General features: G+C 47.0%; 1 protein-coding gene across 2 annotated transcripts in view; it reads left to right on the forward strand.

Moving 5' to 3' along the window:
- LOC119969436 (pleckstrin homology domain-containing family G member 4B-like) overlaps positions 1-25,223 on the forward strand; it is a 232,485-nt gene that overhangs the window by 164,461 nt on the left and 42,801 nt on the right. The window contains exons 9-14 of one of the 2 annotated variants that reach the window (XM_038803071.1): positions 6,682-6,780; positions 14,438-14,586; positions 18,404-18,542; positions 20,149-20,271; positions 21,657-21,845; positions 24,211-25,037. In XM_038803071.1, coding sequence (XP_038658999.1) covers positions 6,682-6,780; positions 14,438-14,586; positions 18,404-18,542; positions 20,149-20,271; positions 21,657-21,845; positions 24,211-25,037 — 1,526 coding nt within the window. Of the gene's footprint in view, positions 1-6,681; positions 6,781-14,437; positions 14,587-18,403; positions 18,543-20,148; positions 20,272-21,653; positions 21,846-24,210; positions 25,038-25,223 lie in introns of both variants that reach the window. The other variant, XM_038803069.1, reaches the window with a different exon arrangement.

Here is a 25,223-nt window from a genome sequence, read left to right on the forward strand (position 1 = left end):
TCAACCCAGATGTCTCTCCATCCCGAAGTGAACCCCAGGGCCCTATGGACACTGAGCGAGAGGAGAGAACGCAACCCGGACCCATCCTATGGACTGGTGTCGATAGCCAGCAGCTCTCCTGAGTTCACCCCTCTGATAGGACAGCGTCTCACAGCCAGCACCCGGCACATGGCGGCCCGGTTATTCATGTGCTGCCATCAGGGTCAGGGTCCTTCGGCACCAGAGACCCCAGAGGACTCCTGATAGGGGCATCAAAGGATACATGAAGAGATAAGCAGCTGGCTGCCTCCACCTCTGATGTGCATCCTTGGGACACCCCTAGATTAATGAAGCACAAGCACGTCGAGGATCATTGAGCGGGCACGGGGCGTGGGGGGGGGGGGGGGGGGGGTCATGGGGGGGGGGGAAGTGGGATAGGAAACTGAGTGTGCATTAGGGAGGGTAGGGGGAATTGATTGTGGGCATTGGGGAGGAGGGCGGGGATAGTTATCGACACCATGAGGAGAGTGGGGCAGTGGTGTCCATTTGTAGGAGGAACATTGAAATGCCCTAACCACAGCCAATATGACACCTCTGGCTCCTTGTTCTACAATGGGGGACAGTCACCAAACCCATGCCCCATCCTCCAGACATGTCCCCCCTCTCTGCGCATCCTCCACCCAACACGCTCTGTCCAAACACTCCCAGCCATACAGGTGCCAGATTCAAGATCAGCTCCTCATGGATCAGGGCTACATTTTTAAAGCATACCCAATCTCAAAGTGAGGTTGGGGGTTCCCCCACAACCCCTACGCACAGACATCACTACCCCCCGCAGACTTGGGCAACACCCCCAACTCTTGACCCCTGAGGGGAAACCCCCCAACCAATCAATGCAAGTCTGTGTGATCCCACCCTTCCCCACACCACTCAGGCATGAGGATAACCTGACCCCACACCTCCATTTCAGGTTCCCTCTTAACTCCCCACCCAACCTTCATAACCCCCCTTCATACCTCCCCTTCGCACACCACCCTCATACCCCCTCTTCACTTTCATGGTCATGGCCCTCTCAGACCCTGCCCCTTGACAGTGCTAACTTGGCATCTGGGTACTGCACCTGGCACCATGACAGTGCCAATCTGGCACCGTGGGACTGCCCCTGGTACTCTGGCAGTGCCAGGTTGACACTGCCCGGGTGCCATGAAGAATGCCAGGGAACTGCCGTACCCGAACCAGGGGCTCCAATGGCTGCCAATCCCCACAGCATGGCCATCACATCTGGTGTTAGTATCTGAAGACCAGTATTAATTTGCGCCGGCGTAAGGCCTGGCCGGTAGCCTCAAATGGGCTGTGCATATTTAAATGAACCTATTGACTCATTTAAATGTACTTATCTGAAGCATGCTGAGTAAGGGTGTCCGGCATAGTGGATCGGGTTCATCACGAGTGGCTCAGCGCCTGGCACAAAACCCATTTTTTGGCCTCTCCCGCTACGCACCTGGTTCAATAGGATTGAAGCCAGGCGCAAAGCAACATGAAAATCATGTCTTTTATATTTACCCGTATTCAAATGTTCCATTATATTACTGCCAGCAAATTTGGTAAGCGTACCTCAAGTACAAGAACATAAGAACTAGGAGCAGGAATTGACCATCTGGCCCTTCGAGCCTGCTCCGCCATTCAATGAGATCATGGCTGATCTTTTGTGGACTCAGCTCCATTTTCCCGCCTGAACACCATAACCCTTTATTCCTTTAATCTCCAAAAAACTATCTATCTTTATCTTGAAAACATTTAATGAAGGACTCAACTGCTTCACTGGGCAGGGAATTCCGTAGATTCACAACCCTTTGGGTGAAGACGTTCCTCCTAAAATCAGTCCTAAATCTAATTCCCCTTATTTTGAGGCTATGTCCCCTGGTTCTGCTTTCACCTGCCAATGGAAACAGCCTGCCCGCATCTATCCTATCAATTTCCTTCATAATTTTATATGTTTCTATAAGATCCCCCCGCATCCTTCTAAATTCCAACGAGTACAGTTCCAGTCGACTCAACCTCTCCTCGTAATCAACCCCCTCAGCTCTGGGATTAACCTAGTGAATCTCCTCTGCACACCCTCCAGTGCCAGTACATCCTTTCTCAGGTAAGGAGACAAAAACTGAACACAATACTCTAGGTGTGGCCCCACTAACACCGTATACAGTTGCAACATAACCACTCTAGTCTTAAACTCTATCCCTCTAGTAATGAAGGACAAAACTCCATTTGCCTTCTTAATCACCTGTTAGGCCTGTAAACCAACTTTTTGTGACTCATGCACTAGTACATCCAGGTCTCTCTGCTGTTTTAATATTTTATTTAAATAATAATCCCTTTTTCTGTTATTCCTACCAAAATGGATAACCTCATATTTGTCAACATTGTATTCCTTCTGTCAGACCCTAGCCCATTCACTTAAACTATCCAAATCCCTCTGCAGACTTCCAGTATCCTCTGCATGTTTTGCTTTACCACTCATCTTAGTGTCATCTGCTAACTTGGACACATTGTACTTGGTCCCCAACTCCAAATCATCTATGTAAATTGTGAACAATTGTGGGCCCAACACTGATCCCCGAGGGACACCACTAGCTACTGATTGCCAACCAAAGAAACACCCATTAATCCCCACTCTTTGCTTTCTATTAATTAACTAATCCTCTATCCATGCTATTACTTTACCCTTAATGCCATGCATCTTTATCTTATGCAGCAACCTTTTGTGCGGCACCTAGTCAAAAGCTTTCTGAAATTCAAGATATACCACATCCATTGGCTCCCCGTTATCTACCGCACTGGTAATGTCCTCAAAGAATTCCACTAAATTAATTAGACACGACCTGCCCTTTATGAACCCATGTTGCGTCTGCCCAATGGGACAATTTCCATCCAGATGCCTCGCTATTTTTTCCTTGATGATAGATTCCAGCATCTTCCCTAGTATCAAAGTTACGCTAACTGGCCTCTAATTACCCGCTGTCTGCCAACCTTCTTTTTTAAACAGTGGTGTCACATTTGCTAATTTCCAATCCGCCGGGACCACCCCAGAGTCTAGTGAACTTTGGTAAATTCTCACGAGTGCATTTGCAATTTCCCTGGCATCACTTTGGTACCCTGGGATGCATTCCATCAACGCCAGTAGACTTGTCTACATTGAGCCCTATTAGCTTGTCCATCAATACCTCTTTAGTGATAACAATCATCTCAAGGTCCCCACCTGTCATAGCCTCATTTCCATCAGTCACTGGCATGTTATTTGTGTCTTCCACTGTGAAGACTGACCCAAAAAACCTGTTCAGTTCCTCAGCCATTTCCTTATCTCCCATTATTAAATCTCCCTTCTCATCCTCTAAAGGACCAATATTTACCTTAGCCACTCTTTTTTGTTTTATATATTTGTAGTAATGTTTACTATCTGTTTTTATACTCTGAGCAAGTTTACTCTCATAATCTATCTTACTCTTCTTTATAGCTTTTTTAGTAGCTTTATGTTGCCAATCCTCTAGTCTCCCACTAATATTTGCCATTTTATATGCTTTTTCCTTCAATTTGATACTCTCCCTTATTTCCTTCGATATCCACGGTCGATTTTCTCTCTCTCTCCCGTCCTTCCTTTTTGTTGGTATAAACTTTGTTGGTATAAACTTTTGCTGAGCACTGTGAAAAATCGCTTGGAAGGTTCTCCACTATTCCTCATAAAGTCTTTGCTCCCAGTCTACCTTAGCCAGCTCTTCTCGATATTTATAAGTATCTCAATATTTATTGTGGGTTAGGGGTGACAGAGTTTCAGAATGTGCTGACCCTTGTTCTACTATTAACACATTCTGTTATCTGACCTTTACGCCAATATTGACACCTGATTTAGTCTCTAACACCATCATTAACACTTCCTTTGTGTTGTGTCCATGATACTTTTGTCATTCAATTTCTACTTCTCCAACCTATACCTTTTTGCTGCATCTGCTCCTCCCCTCTCTTCAACCAGCATAAGACATTTCTATCTCTCTTCATCTCTGAAGAAGATTAACACAGACTGGAAGCATTAATTCTTTTTCCCTCTGCACAGGTGCTGTCAGACTTGCTGAGTTTTTCAACCCCAGCAATTCTTCTTTTTATTTCAGAGTCGCAGGGCTAATTGCTAGGGAATCCCATCCAGCACCTAACCCTGGTCTGAGATTCTTCCTGTCCTGGGTTCCCTTCTTTCTGATCCAGCTACTTGTCGAGTCGTGCAGACATGCACTAATATACTGGAAATGTAGATGGCTAGTACCTTAAATTATCAGAGAGATCATCCACTAATATAATAATGCATGTTGGTACATTAACATGCTGCAGAGTTAATGCAGGGGTGCACAAACAACGATAATATTCTAGCTTACTTTTGCATTGAAGGGTATAGCTTTAAAAGTAGATTTTATGAATGGCTAAGATATTCAGCAGGACCTACTGACATCAACCCTTGAATTCTAACCAGGCACTCTCGGGCCAAGAGTTAATGAGGAGTTGGCAGCTCTTCCCGCTGTCTACCTCTGCCAGCCCTGGAACTCTATTTTACAGCTCCACAGTCCCAGCAGCACAATCAGAACGGGTGGCCACTGCTGTTACTGAAAAGGCCCTGGGATCATAAGCATTGCAGGAGGCCTGGGAGGGAAATTAGTGGGGTGGGCTCACCAGGGCCAGTGAGGCAGGACGCAATGAAGGGAATGGGGATTGCACGCAAGGCAACAAGGGAACGTTTCAGCCCTTGCTGCTGAGAACTCTCCATGGGGCTTGGGTATTCGGTCAGAAGAGCACCCCCCGCCCCCTCCCCAGCCTTCAAGAAGGCCACCAAGGAATACCTGGAGGCCTCACCATGTGGTAAGATGCCATCTGTCTCTAATAAATTACCAATAGCAGTGGGAAGAGTCCCTTAAGTGGCATTGAATTGCTCACTTTCGAACCTCAAATGGGAGGAGTGTGGAAGGGTTTCCCACCACTTCTCCTATTTCTCGTGACAGGCACAGTGCCCCCACCATTCCACCTGAGTTTACATCCCTCCTGCATATTCCCAGAGAGAGTGGAGTGGTAGATCATGGTCTGAAAAATGGCATGCTGGGAGGGTGGATGTTTTGAAATATTTCCTCTCATTTATCCAATGAAGTAGTCTGCTCGGGTGCGATGTGTTCGACTATTTTGCTCCCGACACACCCTTCATTGGCAGGAAGCCCGCGGCCAGGGTTTGCCGTCGGCGGGGCTGGATAATTCTGCTAGCAAGAATGGCCGGACAATTCCGGCCTAATTCTCATTCCTTAAAAAATTGACAGTATTGCGTTTCTGCCACCGGGTGTCAGTCTTGTACTTCATAATACTGTGACGGGGTATTGAAATAGTGAGGCATACGATAGCAAACGATTCTTATAAAGAAAAAATGTGTGGTTATATAATACCTTTCGCAACCTCAGGACTCACAATCAATGTGCTTGGTGATGCAGTCACAGTTGTGTTGTATGAAGCACAGCGGCAAAACCTCACGCAGCAAGGGCCCACAACCTACAATGAGACATATTAAACTGCTCTACTCATGCTGGTTGAGGGATGAATATAAACCATGACCTGGGGGAGAATGCTGCCGCTCTTGGAATGCCAGGAAATCTTCGCTGTCCATCTGCAAGATGATACTCAATTTACCATCTTATTTGAAAGGCAATCCTCTGACAGTGCAGTATTCCCTCAGTACTACGTGAACGTGTCAATTTACCTCATTTTTAAGTCTGTGAAGTGGACTATCTGACTCAGGCTGCCACCCATGGAGCACCTTGCCCACTGGCACATGAGCACTCCAGACTCTCTCACTCTTCTGCTCCCGTTTAATTCTCAATTTTCAATATTTATTTACAGTATGTGGGTGCTGCATTTATTGTTCGTCTCTTATTACAATCCATATTTCAGGAAGAAAGTGTGGCCTCACTTCAGAGACAGAAACCAGTCACTACTTCCCAAACTCGTTTCCAAATAAAATCCCCTCTAATCCCTCCACTAATGCAGGGGGATGAATTTGTCCCCGAGTCTGCGTGGGTTTCCTCCAGGTACTCCAGTTTCCTCCTACAAGTCCCGAAAGATGTGCTGTTAGGTAATTTGGACATTCTGAAATCTCCCTCTGTATACCCGAACAAGTGCCGGAAATTGGAGACTCAGGGCTTTTCACAGTAACTTCATTGCCGTGTTAATGTAAGCCTACTTGTGACAATAAAGATTATTATTATTGTTCCAGGAGAATTATGAGCCCAAAACTCCACTCGCCAATAAGCAGGCAAAGATTTGCAACTTTTTCTACGTTTCTTCAAGTGTCTTGTTTGAAGGATTTTTAGATACGAGATAAAAAAAATGCTGATTGAACTTTACATTTGGCTCCATTGACGTAGAATAATTGTTCTTTTTTGAAAATAAATTAAAAGTACCCAATTCATTTTTTTCCAATTAAGGGGCAATATAGCAAGGCCAATCCACCTGCCCTGCACATTTTTCTGGTTGCGGGGGTGAGACCCACGCAGACATGGGGAGAATGTGCAAACTCCACACTGACAATGACCCGGGGCCGGGATCGCGGGTCCTCAGTGGCGTGGGGCAGCAGTGCGAAGGATATTCAGTCAACCATAAATTGTACTTTTTTTGTTGTTTCAGAGACTTGAGTTGTTCGTCACAAACTGCAGAGAGGTTTCCACCTTGTTGTTGGACACTATTAGAACATTTGAATTTAACAAAGCCGGCATAAGTGCACAGGTACATACAAAATGTTCTTGGAATGTGCTGGAAGAAAATAAGGGGAAGTAAAAATAGCATGATCACAAAACTCTCTGAGAGGATGTCAGATATTTCCGACATATTCTTTGAAATGAATGACAGAATGTGGTGCTGGCGAATGAACTTGAATCTAATATAATATGGAGACACTAATGGAAATAGCTGAAAAATTCACAAGAGATATTTCACTTATACATGAGCTGATGATATCATTAACCAGTCAGCAAAAGGTAAATGATAATGGAGTCGGGTTCGTGCAAATCAGACAATGCAAAGATAGCAAAACATTTCTTTTCTGGAGAAATGGTTGTTGTAATTCCCTGACCATTACTGCCCAGGCGTAAAATCAGTTTTGTGGATCAATTGTCCTTTCAAAACTGTCTGATTTTCTTGTGTATTTGATTCAAGCTGAAACTGTACCTCAGTGTTTGGGTGAAAATTGGTTCCAATGTTAACTTGTTGGATTCAGTTTTTTCAGATTGAGGACTTTAATCCATCAACCAACCTTTTGATTAAGGCATTAACTTGCTTAAATAAACAGTATTACACCTGAATTAAAATAGTCTCTGAAAGAAGGTTATACAAATAAATTGTTTACTTGTTTATGATAGTTTTGTGAATATTTGAGATAACCAAAGTGGATTTTAATGCTGACCTGTTAAACCTGTGGGTGCGACCGAACGGAAACGTTTCTAATTGTGGTAGCAAAAGGGAACAGTCGGGTGTTTCCCAACGGCCAACCCAGTGAGGCCATCATGGGTATCTAATGTTAATTAGGGCACTTAATGATGCCCCACGGGCTTCATGCCGGGAAAGATAATTCCGCCAGCTGATTAGTCTTGACCGTGCTCAGCAGCTCCCTACTAACGAGGGGGATCAGCTCTTAAGCTGATCCCACAGAGCAAACCCCAGACAGCAGGCAGTCATGCCACCGTGCAGACCAGATCCACGACTCGGAAATGCCGACCTGATCAGACAGATGGATGTAGAAGAGTCCAGAAGGGATACTCTATTTCCCCCATGGGCTTCGGAGAGTCAGCCAAAAGTCAGGAGTTGGAATCTGCCCCCTGACACCGGTCTCGCCTGCAACTCCCGGACGTTCCCCTCTTTCCCTCCCCCACTCCTGACATCACTGAACTTGGCACCCCCCCCCTCACCCCCGCACAATATGTGCCAGTGGCCCAGCACGCACTGGCACTTATCAGCACACCACACCCATGACAAGCAGTGGTGCCCACACCTGTCCCCGACCATGCCCCCTGCAGTGTGCGACTCACAGTGCATCCTCTGTGTTCCTGCAGACAAAGTTAGCCCACAACAGACAGGAGAGGGCCCAGACGGGCAGCGGGGTGCCGGACATTAGAGTCTTCACCCCTTACGACGTATGGGCCCTGGAGGTTGCGGCGGTGCCTGAGGACAGATCAGTCACCGACGTTGAGGTTGGCAGAGCTGCAGAGGTGGGTACCCACCAGTCCTTGCCCAGATGACCTGTTACATGTGAGTTGTACATGCTAGCATGATGATCCATCCTCTCACTGACCACATGTCCATTCTCCCGCAGGATCTCAATCCATTGGTGCTGGCCCATCCGGGTAGGCCCCTTACCCCGCCCCCCCACCCCAATCCAAAAAAACACCTAATGAGATCGATGATACCACCATCGAGGCATCACAGCTGTCATCCCCACCCTCCACCAGCACAGAGACGCTCACCTTGGTGGGCAAAAATAGTGGACAGGCTTCTGGCTGTTACTGATGTCCATCTGGTGGAGGCAGGAAAATCCAGGGGAGGCAGCAGTCAGAGGTCTGCTGGATCCCAGGACCCAGCTGGGTCCCAGTCAGATGTTGAGCCTCTGGACCAGGCCATCCTGGAGCTGCTACAGCCACTAGGCTGCAGCCATGAAATTCAGAAGGATGTCAGTGGCATTTAAGGGGAGGCAGTGGCGCCATGGTATTGTCACTGGGCTAGTAATCCAGAGACCCAGGGTAATGCTCTGGGGACCCAGGTTCAAATCCTGTCTTGGCAGATGGTGAAATTTGAATTCAATAAAAATTTTGAATTAAAAGTCCAATGATGAGAATGAAACCGTTGTCGATTGTAGCAAAAACCCACCTGGTTCACTAATGTCCTTTAGGGAAGGAAATCTGGCGTCCTTACCTGGTCTGGCCTACATGTGACTCCACAGCAATATGGTTGACTCTTAAATACCCTCAGGGATGGCCATATAATGCTGGCCCAGTCAGTCATGCTCACATCCCATGAATGAATTTTTAAAAAATTCCAGCGATTTCATAGCTGATTGGGCAAGGGGGCGAGATGACGGACAAAGCCACTTCCTATGAAAAGTGGGCGAGGAGGAGGGGCTCCCTTGTCCTCCAGGCATACCAGACCCTCACCGCTGCCTGCCCTCCATCCTTCTGCTCGGTCCAAGATCACAAGAAACTGCTGAGTGTGGTGAACTCAGCCCAACGCATCACACAAGCTTGCCACCCCACATTGACTATGAGTACACCTCTCGCTGCCTCAGGAAGGCAGACAGCATTATCAGAGACCCCTCCCACCCAGGCCTTGCCTTCTACCAGAGCCTTCTATCAGGCAGAAGGTGCAGAAGTCTGAAGACCCGCACATCCAGACATGGGAACAGCTTCTTCCCCACAGCTACAATACTCCGCAACGACTCCCTCTCGGACTGATCTGTTCCCTGTAAGAACACTATTCACGATGCCCTATGCTGCTCTTGCTCATGTATTTGCTTTGTTTGGCCCCTTGTTGCGCACTGCAACCAATCACTGTTTGTCGATGTACCATTTGCCAATGTTCTCTGTTGATTATTCTTTTGTCTGCTATGTACGTACTGTGTACGTTCCCTCGGCTGCAGAAAAATACTTTTCACTGTACTTCAGTACATGTGACAATAAATCAAATCGGATGGCCCAGTGGGACACCTTGGGCTTAAACTCCAGCCCCTCCTAGTTCCTCCTTATCCTTTTCCTCCAACCTAGCTGCATATTCCTCCTCCACCACCTCCAGCACGTCACCCCGCTGATGTGCCAGGTTTTAAAGGGCACAGCAAACCACCACAAAGTGGGCGATCCTCCGGGGGGTGTACTACAATGCATCACCAAAGCAGTGGAGGCATCGGAACCGCCTTTTAATCAGTCCAATGCGCTGCTCAATGACAGCCACAGGGACCTCGTTATATCAGGCCTCCACATCTGTCACCAGCCTCCGTACTGATGTCATTAACCAGGAATTAAACGGGTACTGGTTATCCCCAACCGGTCATCATGGGCTGTCCCTTGAAAACACTGGGGATTTCCGACTGTCCCAGGATGTAGTTATCGTGCACCGCTCCCAGGAAGCATGACCTTCAGATGGTAGTTACACACATGTTGGACATTTTGGGAGTGGAACCCCTTCCTGTTAATGAAGGGCACTCCCGGACCACCCAGTACGTGCCATATGCGTGCCATCTATTACCCCATGGACCAGGGGCCTCCCAGTGATGGTGGAAAATTCAACTACCCAGACATCTTGATGGGCCTGGTCCAGGTGAAAGATGAAATTAAAAATGAAATGAAAATCGCTTATTGTCACGAGTAGGCTTCGAATGAAGTTACTGTGAAAAGCCCCTAGTCGCCACATTCCGGCGCCTGTTCGGGGATGCTGGTACGGGAATCGAACCGTGCTACTGGCCTGCTTTGGTCTGCTTTAAAAGCCAGTGATTTAGCCCCTGATTATATAGTCAATTGCCCAGGCAAACAGGGCATCAGTGACTTCACGGATGTGGGCCGTTGGTTGGGAAAGGGTGCACAAGTCCCCGCTCAAGCCCTGGAATGATCCTGAGGTGTAAAGCTTCAGGGCTTCGGTGATCTTGATGGCCAGCAGGAGTGGGTATCCTCCTCCTCCACACAGGTGCCACACCTTCTCCTTGTTGAGGCAGAAATACCTGCGGCACATGCTATCCGACACCTCTTTGAAAAATCAACGATGCCTGTACACCTTGGGTTGTTGCCTGCCTTCCCCTATGTGTCTCTCCCTGGCCTGATAGGCGCTGGGTCCTCAGGGTGTGAGGCAGGCCCCTGCACATGGGCCACTGCCCCGAGTTTCTGTCGATGCTGCTGCCGCTGCCTTCTCCGGCGAAAGGCTGCCTGATTTTCCAGAAACACCACAAGGGCAGCTTCAGCGCGGTCCACTACGTCATCCATAATGTGATATCTTCAAGGAATTGAAGAGGGTGTGAGACAGACAATCAGCTATGGCTACCACCCCGGGGCCATGGGTCTCCCATGCCATCCCACCCTCACTTCCCCACCAACCCTCAGGGTGCAATCCAACACGGCCTTCACACGCACTCCTGGCCGCAGCAGGGGTACCTGGGCATCAGACCTCAGATCCTGTACCCAGACACCCTTTGGTAACGTTAGCTGAACTGGGCGTTGGTTCCTTCCCCAATCCACACACCCATCCTCTTGTTATGGGGATGTTCCCAGTGCGGCAGCCAAACTCTTGGGTGTTTTACTGTTGTTTGTTGCCTCTGTGGTGATGAAGCCTCCAATTTTCAGGCAAAATGTCCAGGCCCCACAGTTTGATTGGGGAGGTAACACTGGGGCATTAAGTTAGGATTTTCGATCAGTGTTTTTCAAACTCTTTCCCAGGACCCATTATTGCCCACCGATTGACCTTTGCGACATAGACCTTGTTCGCTTATGTTTAATGCGAAAGGGGAGCCTGCTTGGTCCTCACAATCTCACTCAATCAGGTTCACATGATGTGGAGATGCCGGCGTTGGACTGGGGTGAGCACAGTAAGAAGTCTTACAACACCAGGTTAAAGTCCAACAGGTTTGTCTCAAACACGAGCTTTCGGAGCACGGCTCCTTCTTCAGGTGAATGGAAAGGCTTGTTCCAGAAATGTTTATATAGACACAGTCAGAGATGCCCCGGAATGCGAGCACCTGCAGGCAATCAAATCATCAAAGATGCAGAGAGAGAGGTAACTCCAGGTTAAAGAGGTGTGAATTGTCCCAAGCCAGTTCAGTCGGTAGGCCTCTGCAAGTCCAGGCTTGTTGGTGGGGGCCGAATGTAATGCGACATGAATCCCAGATCCCGGTTGAGTCCGCATTCATGCGTGCGGAACTTAGCTATAAGTTTTTGCTCAGCAATTTTGCGTTGTCGCGTCTCCTGAAGGCCTCCTTGTAGAATGCTGACCCGGAGATCAGAGGCTGAATGTCCTTGACTGCTGAAGTGTTCCCCAACTGGAAGGGAACAGTCCTGCCTGTTGATAGTCGCACGATGCCCGTTTATTCGTTGTCGCAGTGTCTGCATGGTCTCGCCAATGTACCACGCTTCGGGACATCCTTTCCTGCAGCGTATGAGGTAGACTACATTGGTCGAGTCGCACGAGTATGCGCCGCGTACCTGGTGGGTGGTGTTTCCACGTGTAATGGTGGTGTCCATGTCGATTACGTCCAAGGTCATCCCCACACCCCCACTACTGGCCTTCAAACAACCGCGCAACCTCAAACAAACCATTGTTTGCAGCAAATTACCCAGCCTTCAGAACAGCAACCACAACACCACAAAACCCTGCCAGGGTAATCTCTGCAAGACATGCCAGATCATCGACATGGACACCACCATTACACGTGGAAACACCACCCACCAGGTACGCGGCGCATACTCGTGCGACTCGACCAATGTAGTCTACCTCATACGCTGCAGGAAAGGATGTCCCGAAGCGTGGTACATTGGCGAGACCATGCAGACACTGCGACAACGAATAAACGGGCATCGTGCGACTATCAACAGGCAGGACTGTTCCCTTCCAGTTGGGGAACACTTCAGCAGTCAAGGACATTCAGCCTCTGATCTCCGGGTCAGCATTCTACAAGGAGGCCTTCAGGAGACGCGACAACGCAAAATTGCTGAGCAAAAACTTATAGCTAAGTTCCGCACGCATGAATGCGGACTCAACCGGGATCTGGGATTCATGTCGCATTACATTCGGCCCCCACCAACAAGCCTGGACTTGCAGAGGCCTACCGACTGAACTGGCTTGGGACAATTCACACCTCTTTAACCTGGAGTTACCTCTCTCTCTGCATCTTTGATGATTTGATTGCCTGCAGGTGCTCGCATTCCGGGGCATCTCTGACTGTGTCTATATAAACATTTCTGGAACAAGCCTTTCCATTCACCTGAAGAAGGAGCCGTGCTCCGAAAGCTCGTGTTTGAGACAAACCTGTTGGACTTTAACCTGGTGTTGTAAGACTTCTTACTGTAATCAGGTTCACAGCAGGGGAGGACAATGCGCATTTCAGGTGCATATTTCAGCCAGTTCCTATGCTCTGTCTTCAACTTTGTGTGAATGGAAGATTCAACCTCGCACATGTAGGTTGTTGTGAAGGGCAATAGCAACAAAATTCTTGTCTTTCTCAGCACTGGATACTTCTGGAAGATGCTGCTCCAGAACGCTGACAGCCTCATGGCTTTTATCGTGTTTTAAATGTGCTGTCATTGGCAAGAACAGCAGCATAGAACATAGAACAGTACAGCACAGAACAGGCCCTTCGGCCCTCGATGTTGTGCCGAACAATGATCACCCTACTTAAACCCACGTAACCCGTATACCCATAACCCAACAATCCCCCCATTAACCTTACACTACGGGCAATTTAGCATGGCCAATCCACCTAACCCGCACATCTTTGGACTGTGGGAGGAAACCGGAGCACCCGGAGGAAACCCACGCACACACGGGGAGGACGTGCAGACTCCGCACAGACAGTGACCCAGCCGGGAATCGAACCTGGGACTCTGGAGCTGTGAAGCATTGATGCTAACCACCATGCTACCGTGAGGCCCCTATGCTACCGTGAGGCCCCTAATCTTTAAAAGCATAATCTTTTCATTTGGAGTCAGTTGTAAGTTAATGCCCTAGACTCTCCTGTGAAGCTCTCTTCAGATTCAGTTGTGAGATCCTGTTCAGTAGGTACACTGCCTATTTGTGTCTCTGGTTGTCTTTTACTTACAAGAAAAAAAAATAATCTTCACAGTCTTCTTGCCTTGCTTGCCAAGAGCTAGAAAATGAAAGAAGCTCTCTGTGATTTGGCAGCAAAAGCATGTACATAAAGGGCGCCTCTGATGTCAAGTCTACGTGCAAGATGTGTGTCACCTGCTCACTACTGCCACTTATGGTCAGAAGACCGCACACAGCATTATTTGTTCTGCAACTCAATAAAAATCAATTCTCAATAAAAATGCCGGTAGTGGCTAGTGCGTGCTTCTCCCACGATTGGGACCACTGCGGGAACGAATACCACGACCCTCCCAACACTCACCTGCAACCCACTCGCGGGTCATGACCCGCACTTTGAATAAACATTTTAGATGATAAACTCACCAGCTGGGGGAAAAACTAACTTCCTGCATTTGGATAAGCATCGATCGCAGATCACATTTTCTAAATGCAAATTGAATTGTGATTCTGTGTCGGGATAATTACATTAATAAAGCATCTGAACTACAATTTTACCAGCCTGAAATATTACCAAACATTTTCTGATTGCAAACTTGAGGCTTTGTGACAATCTCCATTCTGCGGCTGTGATTTTATCTTTATTTTTTATTTTAAGGAAGTGATTGATTGCATCAGTAAGCATAGGTTGACGATGAAACATGTTCTGCAAGATGCCCGATTGGTTACTTTACAGTTGGAAGGTGGAGCAATTCTTGCCAGACTCAAGAAAGAAGAATCTAGATTCAGCTACTCAGAGGATTACAGGTTGGAACCCAAATGTGTTTAATTCTAACATTATATGGGGGTTTATTGATTTTAAATTTTGCCTAGGGCATCTATTGTAGTGGCATCAATGTAATTATCAACTGCATAATCATTTGAAACTACGAACAAACAATGAATAATGCATAGAATATTCAGGTTGAGTACAACACCCCCATTGCCTCTGAAATCCTCATTCACACTTCCATCACTTCCAATAAAAGCAAATTACTGCCGATGCTGGAATCTGAAACAAAAACAGAAAATGCTGGACAATCTCAGCAGGTCTGACAGCATCTGTGGGGAGAGAAGGGAGCTAACATTTTGAGTCTGGATGACTCTTTGTCAAAAGCTCTTGCTCTTAGCTTTTGACAAAGAGTCATCCAGACTCAAAATGTTGATAATAATAATTGCTTATTGTCACAAGTAGGCTTCAATGAAGTTACCGTGAAAAGCCCCTAGCCGTTAGCCCACTTTCCTCGACACAGATGCTGTCAGACCTGCTGAGGTTGTCTAGTATTTTCTGTTTTTATACTATCTCTTCTGAATTCAACTTAACATATACTCCTCGCCAAGTTTAAAAGTTTCCCCCCCTTCCCCAAAATTGCAACCTGTGCACAATTGTGTGAGCCACCTTCTACTCCATACCTGTTCACCTATCACCTCTGATCTAGGTGGACTCTACCAGCTTCTCAATCTCCAAATAATTGATCTGAAAATCTGACTTCTTGGGCGCAATTCTCCCCTACCCGGCGGGGTGGGGGGTCCCGGCGTAGCGGAGTGGCGCCAACCACTCCGGCGTCGGGCCTCCCCAAAGGTGTGGAATTCTCCGCACCTTTAGGGGCTAGGCCCGCGCCGAGTGGCTCCCGCTACGCTGACTGGCACCAAACCCGGCGCCAATGGCCTTTGGCGCCCGCCGGCCGGCGTCGGTGCTGGCCGAAAGGCCTTTGCCGGCCAGCGTGAGTCCGCGCATGCGACGTCACAAACGGCGCATGCGCGGTGGGGGGGGGTCTCTTTCGCCTCCGCCATGGTGGAGGCCGTGGCGGCGGCGGAAGAAAAAGAGTACCCCCACGGCACAGGCTCGCCGGCCGATCGGTGGGCCCCGATCGCAGGCCAGGCCACCGTGGGGGCACCCCCCGGGGTCCGATCGCCCGCACCCCCAGGACCCCAGGGCCCCCTCGCGCCACCAATCCCACCGCCACAGAGGTGGTTTAAACCACGTCGGCGGGATTGGCCTGTCAGCGGAGGGACTTCAGCCAATCGCGGGCCGGAGAATCGCCACGGGGGGCACGCCGATCGGCGCGGGGGCCCGTTCCTGCCGATTCCCAGGTGGCGGATAGTTCCGGCCACGGCGGGGGCGGGATTTACACCGGTCCCGGGCGATTCCCCGACTCTGAGGGGGTCGCAGAATTCCGCCCCTTGTTTATAAATCCCTCCACCCCCTCGCGGTGCAGCCTGAATGCCTCAGCTCACTCAGCTCACTCCCCCGCTTTTCTCATTCCAACCTACAGAGCATCCAACCCATTGGCAGTGACGTGGCCTATACGCAACATGATACCACACTTTGGAATTCCTTTCCTGAGCTCCTCCACCTCACTCACTCATTCGATTTTCAAAAATATCCTCAAAATCCAAACCTTCAAGCACATCTTCAGTCTTTCGCTAATTTTGGGTCTACTTTATAAAACCTTTTTGATGGCTTGCAATAGGATATTGTTTCCAGGTTCAAGGCTTTATATAAGTACACCAAGGATAGTTTCATTCTGTGAGAGTTTATTCCATCTGCGATTTACCCTTCCTTATTCACTTGCTTTTGCCTTTTAACTTGATCCTTTTGCCCCTATTATGTCTCCGACCTCTCCTAAGCGCTCACCTGTTCCCACTTTGTTCTCTCTGATTGAATCCTCCGCTGTGTTGCTATCTGTCTGTCTCGTCCTCAGGTGTCCAATTGCACTCATGGTGGCCTGCTCAGTCATGCTATCGGTGAAAATGATTGATAATAGACTGTTTGGTTACTCCACTGATGCTGTGCTCTGCAAACAGTGTAGAGAATAAACTAGTTGATTGCATGTGGGAACTCCAAATCCCAGTGCTTCCTCTGAGCCTTTCCTGACTATGTCTGTGAGTCCAGCATCAGGAAAAAGCAAAAGATTTATACAGGCAGATCACTCTGGAGAGAGACTCAGAGGAAGATTGGGAAACAAATTTGGGGAAGGGCATTAACCATTATCCTCTCCCCCATTTTCCTTTTTACATTTCATAATACAGTCCAAACTTCGGAGAAAATGTGACTTCAAACAGGGCTTGAACACTAGAATTTTAGTGTTGAAATGTTTAAATGAGAATAATTCCAAATGTAATTTCCCCCCAAACACCAACAACTCAGAAGGACTGTGGGTGGTTATGGGAATTATCCATCGGATTTCTACAGGGCAGAAGGAGGCCATTCGGCCCATCGGGTCTGCACCGACTCTTCGAAAGAGCACTGTACCTAGAGCCCACCTCCCCCGCCCTATCCCCGTAACCCCGCACATTAATCATGGCCAATTCACCTAACCTGCTAATCTTCGGACTGTTGAAGGAAACCGGAGCACCCGGAGAAAACCCACACAGACATGGAGAGAATTTGCAAACTCCACACGGACCATCACCCAAGGTTGGAATTGAACCTGGGTCCCTGGCACTGTAAGGCATCAATGCTAACCACTTTGCCACCGTGCCGCCCATCCTTTATTGGCGACGAGTTAATAATGAGTGTGTTACAGAGGATTCAGCATGAAAAAGATGGTTTGCAATAAAACCCAATCAAAATAGGTGATCAACTGCCTGATCTAATGCTGTTCACTGCTTTCAGATGTACACTAATTTATTTCCTTCCTTTAGCTGAGAGTGTTGGCCAATAGACTACCCACGGCACACCAGCGACAATCGACAGCTTTGCTTGTAGGAATGGAGACCAATTTTTACGACCTTTGCCCTGGGGTGTACCCATCTACTGTGCACAGATTTAAATCATTGTACCTGTCACAGGTCATATATCTACCCTGTCTAATCTGGACATGTACGGTGTTTGAACAGTCACTTCTCAATAATCTGCTTTAAACCATTGGTGATTCCTCGTCTCTATTATAGATATCTGTCACCCTTGATTACATCATTCATCTCAGCCACCCCCCATCCCCATCCCCCGCTCCACATCCCATCAAAGCTTCCGAACTCCCCTCCAAAATCCTTGGGACTGGAACCTCCACGCCAATCCCCTTCCCCGCCTCCCAATCTCACTCCAGTATTCCGAGGTTGGAATCCTCCCTTTGCTGGGATTAATCCCTCTCTCCCTGGCACAAAAACTTAAAATTTGAGCTCTGGTCTTCTCCACTGTGTTCTCTGACCAACTGGAAGCCAAGCCTGCCAATCAGGCAGTGGTGTCTGGGCATGGCACTCAGCATTGACATCACACACATGCTGTACTCCACTGAGTGAGGGTGGGAATCCTGAATCCCAGGTTTCCTGCATTCTGTCAGGTCACCCCACCCTCAATTTCTAAAAGGAGTAAGTTGAAGTTCCCCTCCCCGCCTCCTCAAACCCACCCAAAAATCCCCAAATTTCTACAAAACAGGAATACTTTTTTCCACCACATCACCCGCCAGCAAATGAAATTTGGAATAACTTGGTATTTGGATACAGGGACATCTTTTCATCCTCACTAAGTTCATGTTGGTTGTTTTCCTACTAATCTCTTCCCATAATAGTAGTGTAAATGCATATGACTTAAAGCTCCTCACCAGCATGATTTATAACCATTACTTCTTTTTGTCTGCAGGGACACCATTGATTCGGTAACGCCTCTCTACAATACGGTGGAAGAGAATGTCCATACTCTAGTAACAAAGTCCAATCACTGCCTGCAGCATCTGGAGTTCTTGCAGGGTTTGAAGAGGCTGGAGGAGAAATTCAAACAGGTTTGGGAATATTTTAGTCGAGGTACAGTGTTCAGCAAGATTATAAGACTTGAGCACCAGTATTCTTTTATCTGATTGCGGTTTTATTTACCAAGCATAGCTTCGCCTGCTTATGTGCCAGTGTAACAACCAGTATAACAGCCAGTGTTGTAGCTAGTGTGATAGCAAGAATAGTGGTGTATGTGTTTCTTATCAATGATTACACATTGTTGGAAAGGACGAGATCTACAAGCTGCGTGATGCCCGAAAGGTAGCACGGCGCAATGCAACCGGTAGATACCGAGAGATACCTCTTCTGGGATCTATCCGCTTGGCACGCTTCACTAGACTTAATGCGACCTTGCAAGACGTTGCCATGTGAATCCTGCCCATTGTGGGCAGGAAATCGTTTTAACAAATCTGCATATGAGAGTGAGACAGCTAGTCCCATTCTAATATACACTCCCACGATCTACCCATGGTGTGGGATCTAACACTCTTGCCTTGGAGATCTCGAGCAAGTGCTGTTCAATGCTGGTCTCCAGAAATGGGGACCAGACGAGACGGCACTTGTGGGAGTCTCCCAGGCAGTTGGAGGCCCCCAGGTGCTTGCCCTATGGGCAGGGTGGCACCCTGTCACTGCTGGTGCCATCCTGGCACCTTGGCACTGCCATCCTGGCATCCTGGGACTGCCACCTGAGTTCCAGCCTGGCAATGCCAACATGCCCAGGTGGAACTTTAATCTGGCAGAACACTGGTAGCTTGCTAGGCTGGCAGTGTCAAGGTGCCCAGGTGGCACCAGCAGAATGGCAGTTCAGTAGCGTGGTGTTTCTTGGTCCTCTAGGTGCCGAGAAGCACCCGGCTAATCACGTGGGTTACAGGATTCTGTTCCCATTTGGGTAGATCGTGGCCCATATGTTTGCAAGCTAGTTTTGACCTCAGATAAAATATATCATAGAACATAGAACATCCAGTGCAGAAGGAGCCCATTCAGCCCATCGAGTCTACACTGACCCACTTAAGCCCTCACTTCCACCCTATTCCCGTAACCCAATAACCCCATCTAAACGTTTTTGGTCACTAAGGGCAATTTATCATGGCCAATCCACCTAACCTGTACGTCTTTGGACTGTAAGTCTAAATGTATTGCTGTAAGTTTATCCAGAGGTTTAATTTTGAACCTAATATTCCTGTATTAATTCCAAATTATTTGACCCATACTCCTTCAGGCATGAGCCACCTATAAATGGGGTATTTTCTTTCCTGAATCGTTACAAATGCAAATGTAAAATTTCATAGAGGTGACTGATTTGATGGATAAAGGGAATACAATAGATGTGGGTCTGAATTTTCCATTCCTTCCCGTCAGTGGGATCTTGCCATCCCGTCAATGGCGACCCCATGCGGCAGTGACCCCAGCCAGCAAACAACGCAAAGCAACATTGACATCAGCCGCACCAGAAGATCCCACCGCCAGCCAATCGTGAGCCACATCTACTGCTGGAAAACACGCCGAGGGTGGGGCGTAAAACCCCCACAATCTGGGGGCTGACACAATCTTGAAATAAGACAGTTAAATTGCCCAGGGAGAATATTTTCCTTATTATCTTTTTTGTTCTTTCTGCAGCAAAACAATTGGCTTCTTCGTGAAGGTGAATCGTATTTGCAGGATTTAGTTATGAATGGAGATTCACTCGATACCATGCAACAAACACAGCATAATTTCTCTGGATTCTTTATGTTGGCCACAGTAAGTCATATTTAGCATTGCTTTAATTGACTGTGCGACTCTTAAATTTGAGTTCTTATTCATCAAGGTATAAAGATGTAAAGCACTGGCCTTTAAATGGGTTGATACCTGGTTAAAAAATAGACAGTAGTACTAGAACAATCAGATAATGTGTTGCTATAGAAGCAGCACCAATCAGAAAATATACCCCTGTGCGTGTTCACTGAATAGCTTCTTATAATTGTGCATTTTTAGTTGTTAATCTAAAGGGTTAATCCTTCATCATGAAAGATTTTCATGGGGTTACTCCATGTGTGAACAAGTTCGATTCCATTTGTTTAAAGTGGAAGCAGCTGCTGTCAGATTTTGTGCACAGTACACAAAAAGAACACATATTAACCAATAAGTATTCCTTGATTAACCGCACTGCCAAGAAGCAATGTAAACAGTTAGACAGGAGATTGGAACTAGCCAATTAAATGGTCTCTGCTGCTGGCAGGATCCAAGGTGACTAGTGAAACTGAAACCAAGACATAGTTTTTCTTCAAAAGCCTTTATTGCCTTGTTCAGTCTCACCATATTCCTCCCATTACACCCAGTGTCCCAGCTGTCCCCTACCTATATGCACACACCATTCAATACATCTCCAACATTGTGACTGATTTCAGGTTCTTTAACCTTTCAGGCCCTGAGTTACAAGTCGCTTGTCAGTGAGTGGGTGACTAATAGCTAGTGTTGAGAATAGGGAGGAAAATTTAACAATGGCACAAAATGAATAGAGGTAATGAAGGGTGACATGTTGGCACAGCGGTCAGCACTGCTGCCGCACAGTGTCAGGGACTCGGTTCAATTTCAGCCTGAGGTGACTGTGTAGATTTTGCACATTCTCCCCGTGTCTGTATGGGTTTCCTCTCACAGTCCAAAGATGTGCAGGTTAGGTAGATTGGCCATGCTAAACTGTCCCTTAGTGCCCAGTGATGTGCAGGTTGAGTGCGGTTGCAGGGACAGGGAGAGTGAGCCAAGGTAGGGTACTCTTTTCAGAGGGTTGGTGCAGACTCGATGGGCTGAATGGCCTCCTTCTGCACTGTAAGGATTCTATGATTCTAACAGGGCAAAAAGATGTTTAGTAAAACTAAAATTTTGTTCTAAACTCTGGAATTCTGGCCTTATATTTCTCTGTCTCTCTATCCCTAGCTGCTCCTTTAAGGACGCTCCTTAAATAACATCCTACTTCTCCTGTTTGTAATAGCTCCTCATGCGGCTCGGTGTCAAACCTTGTTTTATGGCACTCCTGTGAAGTGTTTTGGGTCATTTACAAGTGCTATATAAATGCAGTTGTTCTTCTTGAGTCCTACAATTGGTAATTTTTCATTCCTCAATTTCCCCGCAAATATTCATTACAGCAGGAATACAAAAAGGGCTTGGAGCTGTTAAAAGAGGCAGAGCAACTGGACGGTTTTTCATATCCTGAGTTTTCAGTTTTCAGAGATATGGTGGAAACTTTCAAACTACGACTGAACAATTTTCACATTCGAGCTAAGAGACGTCAAGTGGAACTGGAGGCTCTAGTTAAGTTATACACCTACTGTGACAAGGTTCGTAACAAGGTCACCGAAACTAACTGTAAAATAAATGGTTTATTCACGGGATTCTTTTGTGTGATGTTGCAAAAAGCATAAGCTAAACAAAGTGCAGTGAAATCGCACAATTGCCATTCCACATTTTTCTCCGATCAAGATTGATTGGTACTTCAGAAAAAAGACTTTCAAGTAGTTATACTGAGGTCTAACCAACATTTGGAATTGAAGAGTGCTGAGCAGTTGAGGAATTTGTGGGGCTGATCACATGTTCTAAAGAGGTTAAAAGTGATGCTAATCCTACCAAGGTAGTGGAGCACGACAACACTCAATTTTCCAACGCAAGATGATAGAAATAATTATGTAGAATTTTAGAAGTAGCACTGCTTAAATTGTTCTTGGAGAATGGCAGTACAGACTCGATCAGCTAAATGGATTCCTTCTGTGCTCGTCTCTATGAATTCTATCACCGTCCTCCTCACAGTTCATTGTACATCATGGCACAAAGCTGGGTGGGAGGATGTGCTGAGAGGAGGATGCAGAGATCCTTCAGTGTGATTTGGACATGTTGAGTGAGTGGGCAAATGAATGGCAGATGCAGTATAATTTGGACAAATGTGAAGTTATCCCCTTTGGTGGTAAAATGGGAAGGTAGAGTATTATTTGTAAGACTATAAATTAGGAGAGGGCAATGGGCAACAAGACCTGGCTGTCCTCACACACCAGTCACTGAAGTTAAGCATGCCGGCACAGCAGGCAGTAAAGAAGGCAAATGGTATGTTCCATAGAATCCCTACAATGCGGAAGGAGGACATTCGCCTCATCGATTCTGCACCGGTCCTCTTAAAGAGTGCCCCACCTAGGCCCAGGACTGACGTAAGAGGAGAGATTGAGTCAGTTCGGATTATATTCGCTGGAGTTCAGAAGAATGAAACGGGGATCTCGTAGAAACCTATAAACGTCTAACAGGGCTAAACTAGGTAAATGCAAGTAGGATGTTCCCATGGTGGAGGTGTCCAGGACCAGGGGTCACAGTCTAAGGATACGGGGTAAATCATTTAAGACAGAGATGAGGAGAAATTTCTTCACGCAGGGAGTGGTCAGCCTGTGGAATTCGCTACCACAGGATGTAGTTGAGCCTAAAAAATGTATATTTTCAAGAAGCAGTTCAATATAGAACTTGGGGTGAAGGGGATCAAAGGATATTGGAGGAAGGTGGGATCAGGCTATGAGTTGGATGATCAACGATGATCATAATGAATGGTGGTGCAGGATCGAAGTGCCAAATGGCCTCTTCTTGCTCCTGTTTTCTATATTTTCTATCTGCAGTGTTTGGCACAGTCCCCTGTGCACCCAAGTGAAAATCATTAATATCTGTCAAAAAAAGCAGTTGCTCTCGCGCCAAATGCAGAGCGACCCGCTGTATACATTCTTCCAGTCCAGTTGACCTCAACTTTCTGTTTCCTTCCACTCAGCTGACTTCGTGCCTACTCTCCCTTTTAGACCATGGCTTTCCACTCTGCTGGCAAGCCTGTTATATGGCACTTATCAAACAACCCTATAACCTGTTTCCATAACCGTATGAAACACATTTTACCTTGAATGAATCTCTGCTGCTTTCCTTAATTAATCCGCACTTGCCCAAGTGACTGTTTATTCTGACACCATCTTGAGAACAATTCCCACCTCCTGGAGATGCTCAGTGCCTCTAATTGGGTGCCGGGGTTACCCTCTGGACCAATTAGGCTGTGTGCATTCAAATTCATCCAGGAGTTGGGTTCGCAGCCCAGCTTTGAGAATCAAGCCTTCAGAAACTCTGGGGTAATGGAGTAAATGACTTTAACCTAATTTCTCTGATTTTTCCATGAATCTCTTGTCAAAGTTAAAGTGGACATTCGGGGGACATTCGGGGAACTCTCTCTCGCTATCTCTCTCTCTCTCTCTCCCCCCCCCCCCCACCCCCCCTCCCCCAATGAAGTTAATTGGTGTAGATCTACTTGTTTCTCAGTCTGTATGCTTCCTTTCATACATAATGTGGTGGGTAAGGGAAGAGACAACCCCAGCTTGCGTTTTAGAAACAAACTTCCTCAGATTGCAGATATGCTCACAAATAGCCAGTAGAAGCCTAAGGAAAACAGTTAAGGATAGAGGCACTGCATGGTAAATATTTATTTAATACAAATAACAGAAAATGCTGGAAGCATGCAACAGATCAGTCAGTGGAGAGTGCAAATAAATTAACTTCTTCAAACCTGATTGTTCTTTTCACAGTTGTTCTCTAATGTGCTGTTTGTTTCCAATATTTACCCTTTTACTTCACAATTCCAGCATCTGCAGTATTTTCCTTTTTAACTAACGTTCATTGTCTGTCCTCTTTTGTTAGGCCACAAAGTTTGCAGAGGATTGTAAATATTACTTGAACCAGTCGGGAGTGTGCAATGAAGCAACGTTGGATCACCTTGAGAGCTATCATCAGAGGTTTACAGAGTACTCCGTTGAAAGATTTCGGCAGATGAAAGGCCGGGTTCATAGCCTAAACAGTACTAAAGGGATGAAGATGTGGAATGTGACCTGGCTGAGGTGTCAGGAGGTCAGGCAGCTCCTCGAGGAAAAACTGGAATTATGCAGGAAGACCCTGAAAGCCGATACAACTCCATCGTTGGACGAGAATGGAGAGTCAAAGGACACAGATCAGAAGTGCAGTAAGGATATTATCACAAGTAGCTCTCATGTGTGTGGGAGCTCTCGGCTAGAAGGTGATGTAATCTGGCAGAGAAAGGAAAATTGTAAGCCTTTGCCTCCAGGGAACATTCAGAGCCGGAAAGAAAATACAACAAATAAACCAAACAGAGCCCCAACGAACTCTTCAACATTTAACTGGCCTCTGTGGCTGCACTCAAATGAAGTTTCCAGTGATGAGAGCAGCTCACAGATTTGTTCTCTCCCATCGTACTCAGATCCTCTCTTCTCTCCTCCGATTCGACACAAAAGTTATCCTTCGAAGAAGATTATGCAGGCAGCACAGGGTTTCCAACTGTCACGGCATGCAAGCTTCTGCTCTGTAGACAAAGGTCCAAAGAATACGACAATTCACAGAAATAGCAGTGGCATTACTGCAGTTATGAGTTCTGCCCTAAGTAGAGTTCCAGGACTAAACTCAGAACATGGAACAATACAGGAATCGAAAAAGGAAACAAAGGGAAATTCCTAGTAAGGATATAACTCTGATATTTGGGAAGTAATCTATCCATTAGATGTTAATATAAGAACCCAATACATATTTCAGGACAACTACATTTCAACTCCTTAATCCCCTAAGGCATCTCCACCACCCAAAAGGCTCAAATTAGGAGTGTCGTATTCTCCATTTGCATGGATGGGTGGAACTGCTGCAAC

Source organism: Scyliorhinus canicula, chromosome 7 (genome assembly GCF_902713615.1).
Source record: "Scyliorhinus canicula chromosome 7, sScyCan1.1, whole genome shotgun sequence".
Lineage (NCBI taxonomy): Eukaryota > Metazoa > Chordata > Chondrichthyes > Carcharhiniformes > Scyliorhinidae > Scyliorhinus > Scyliorhinus canicula.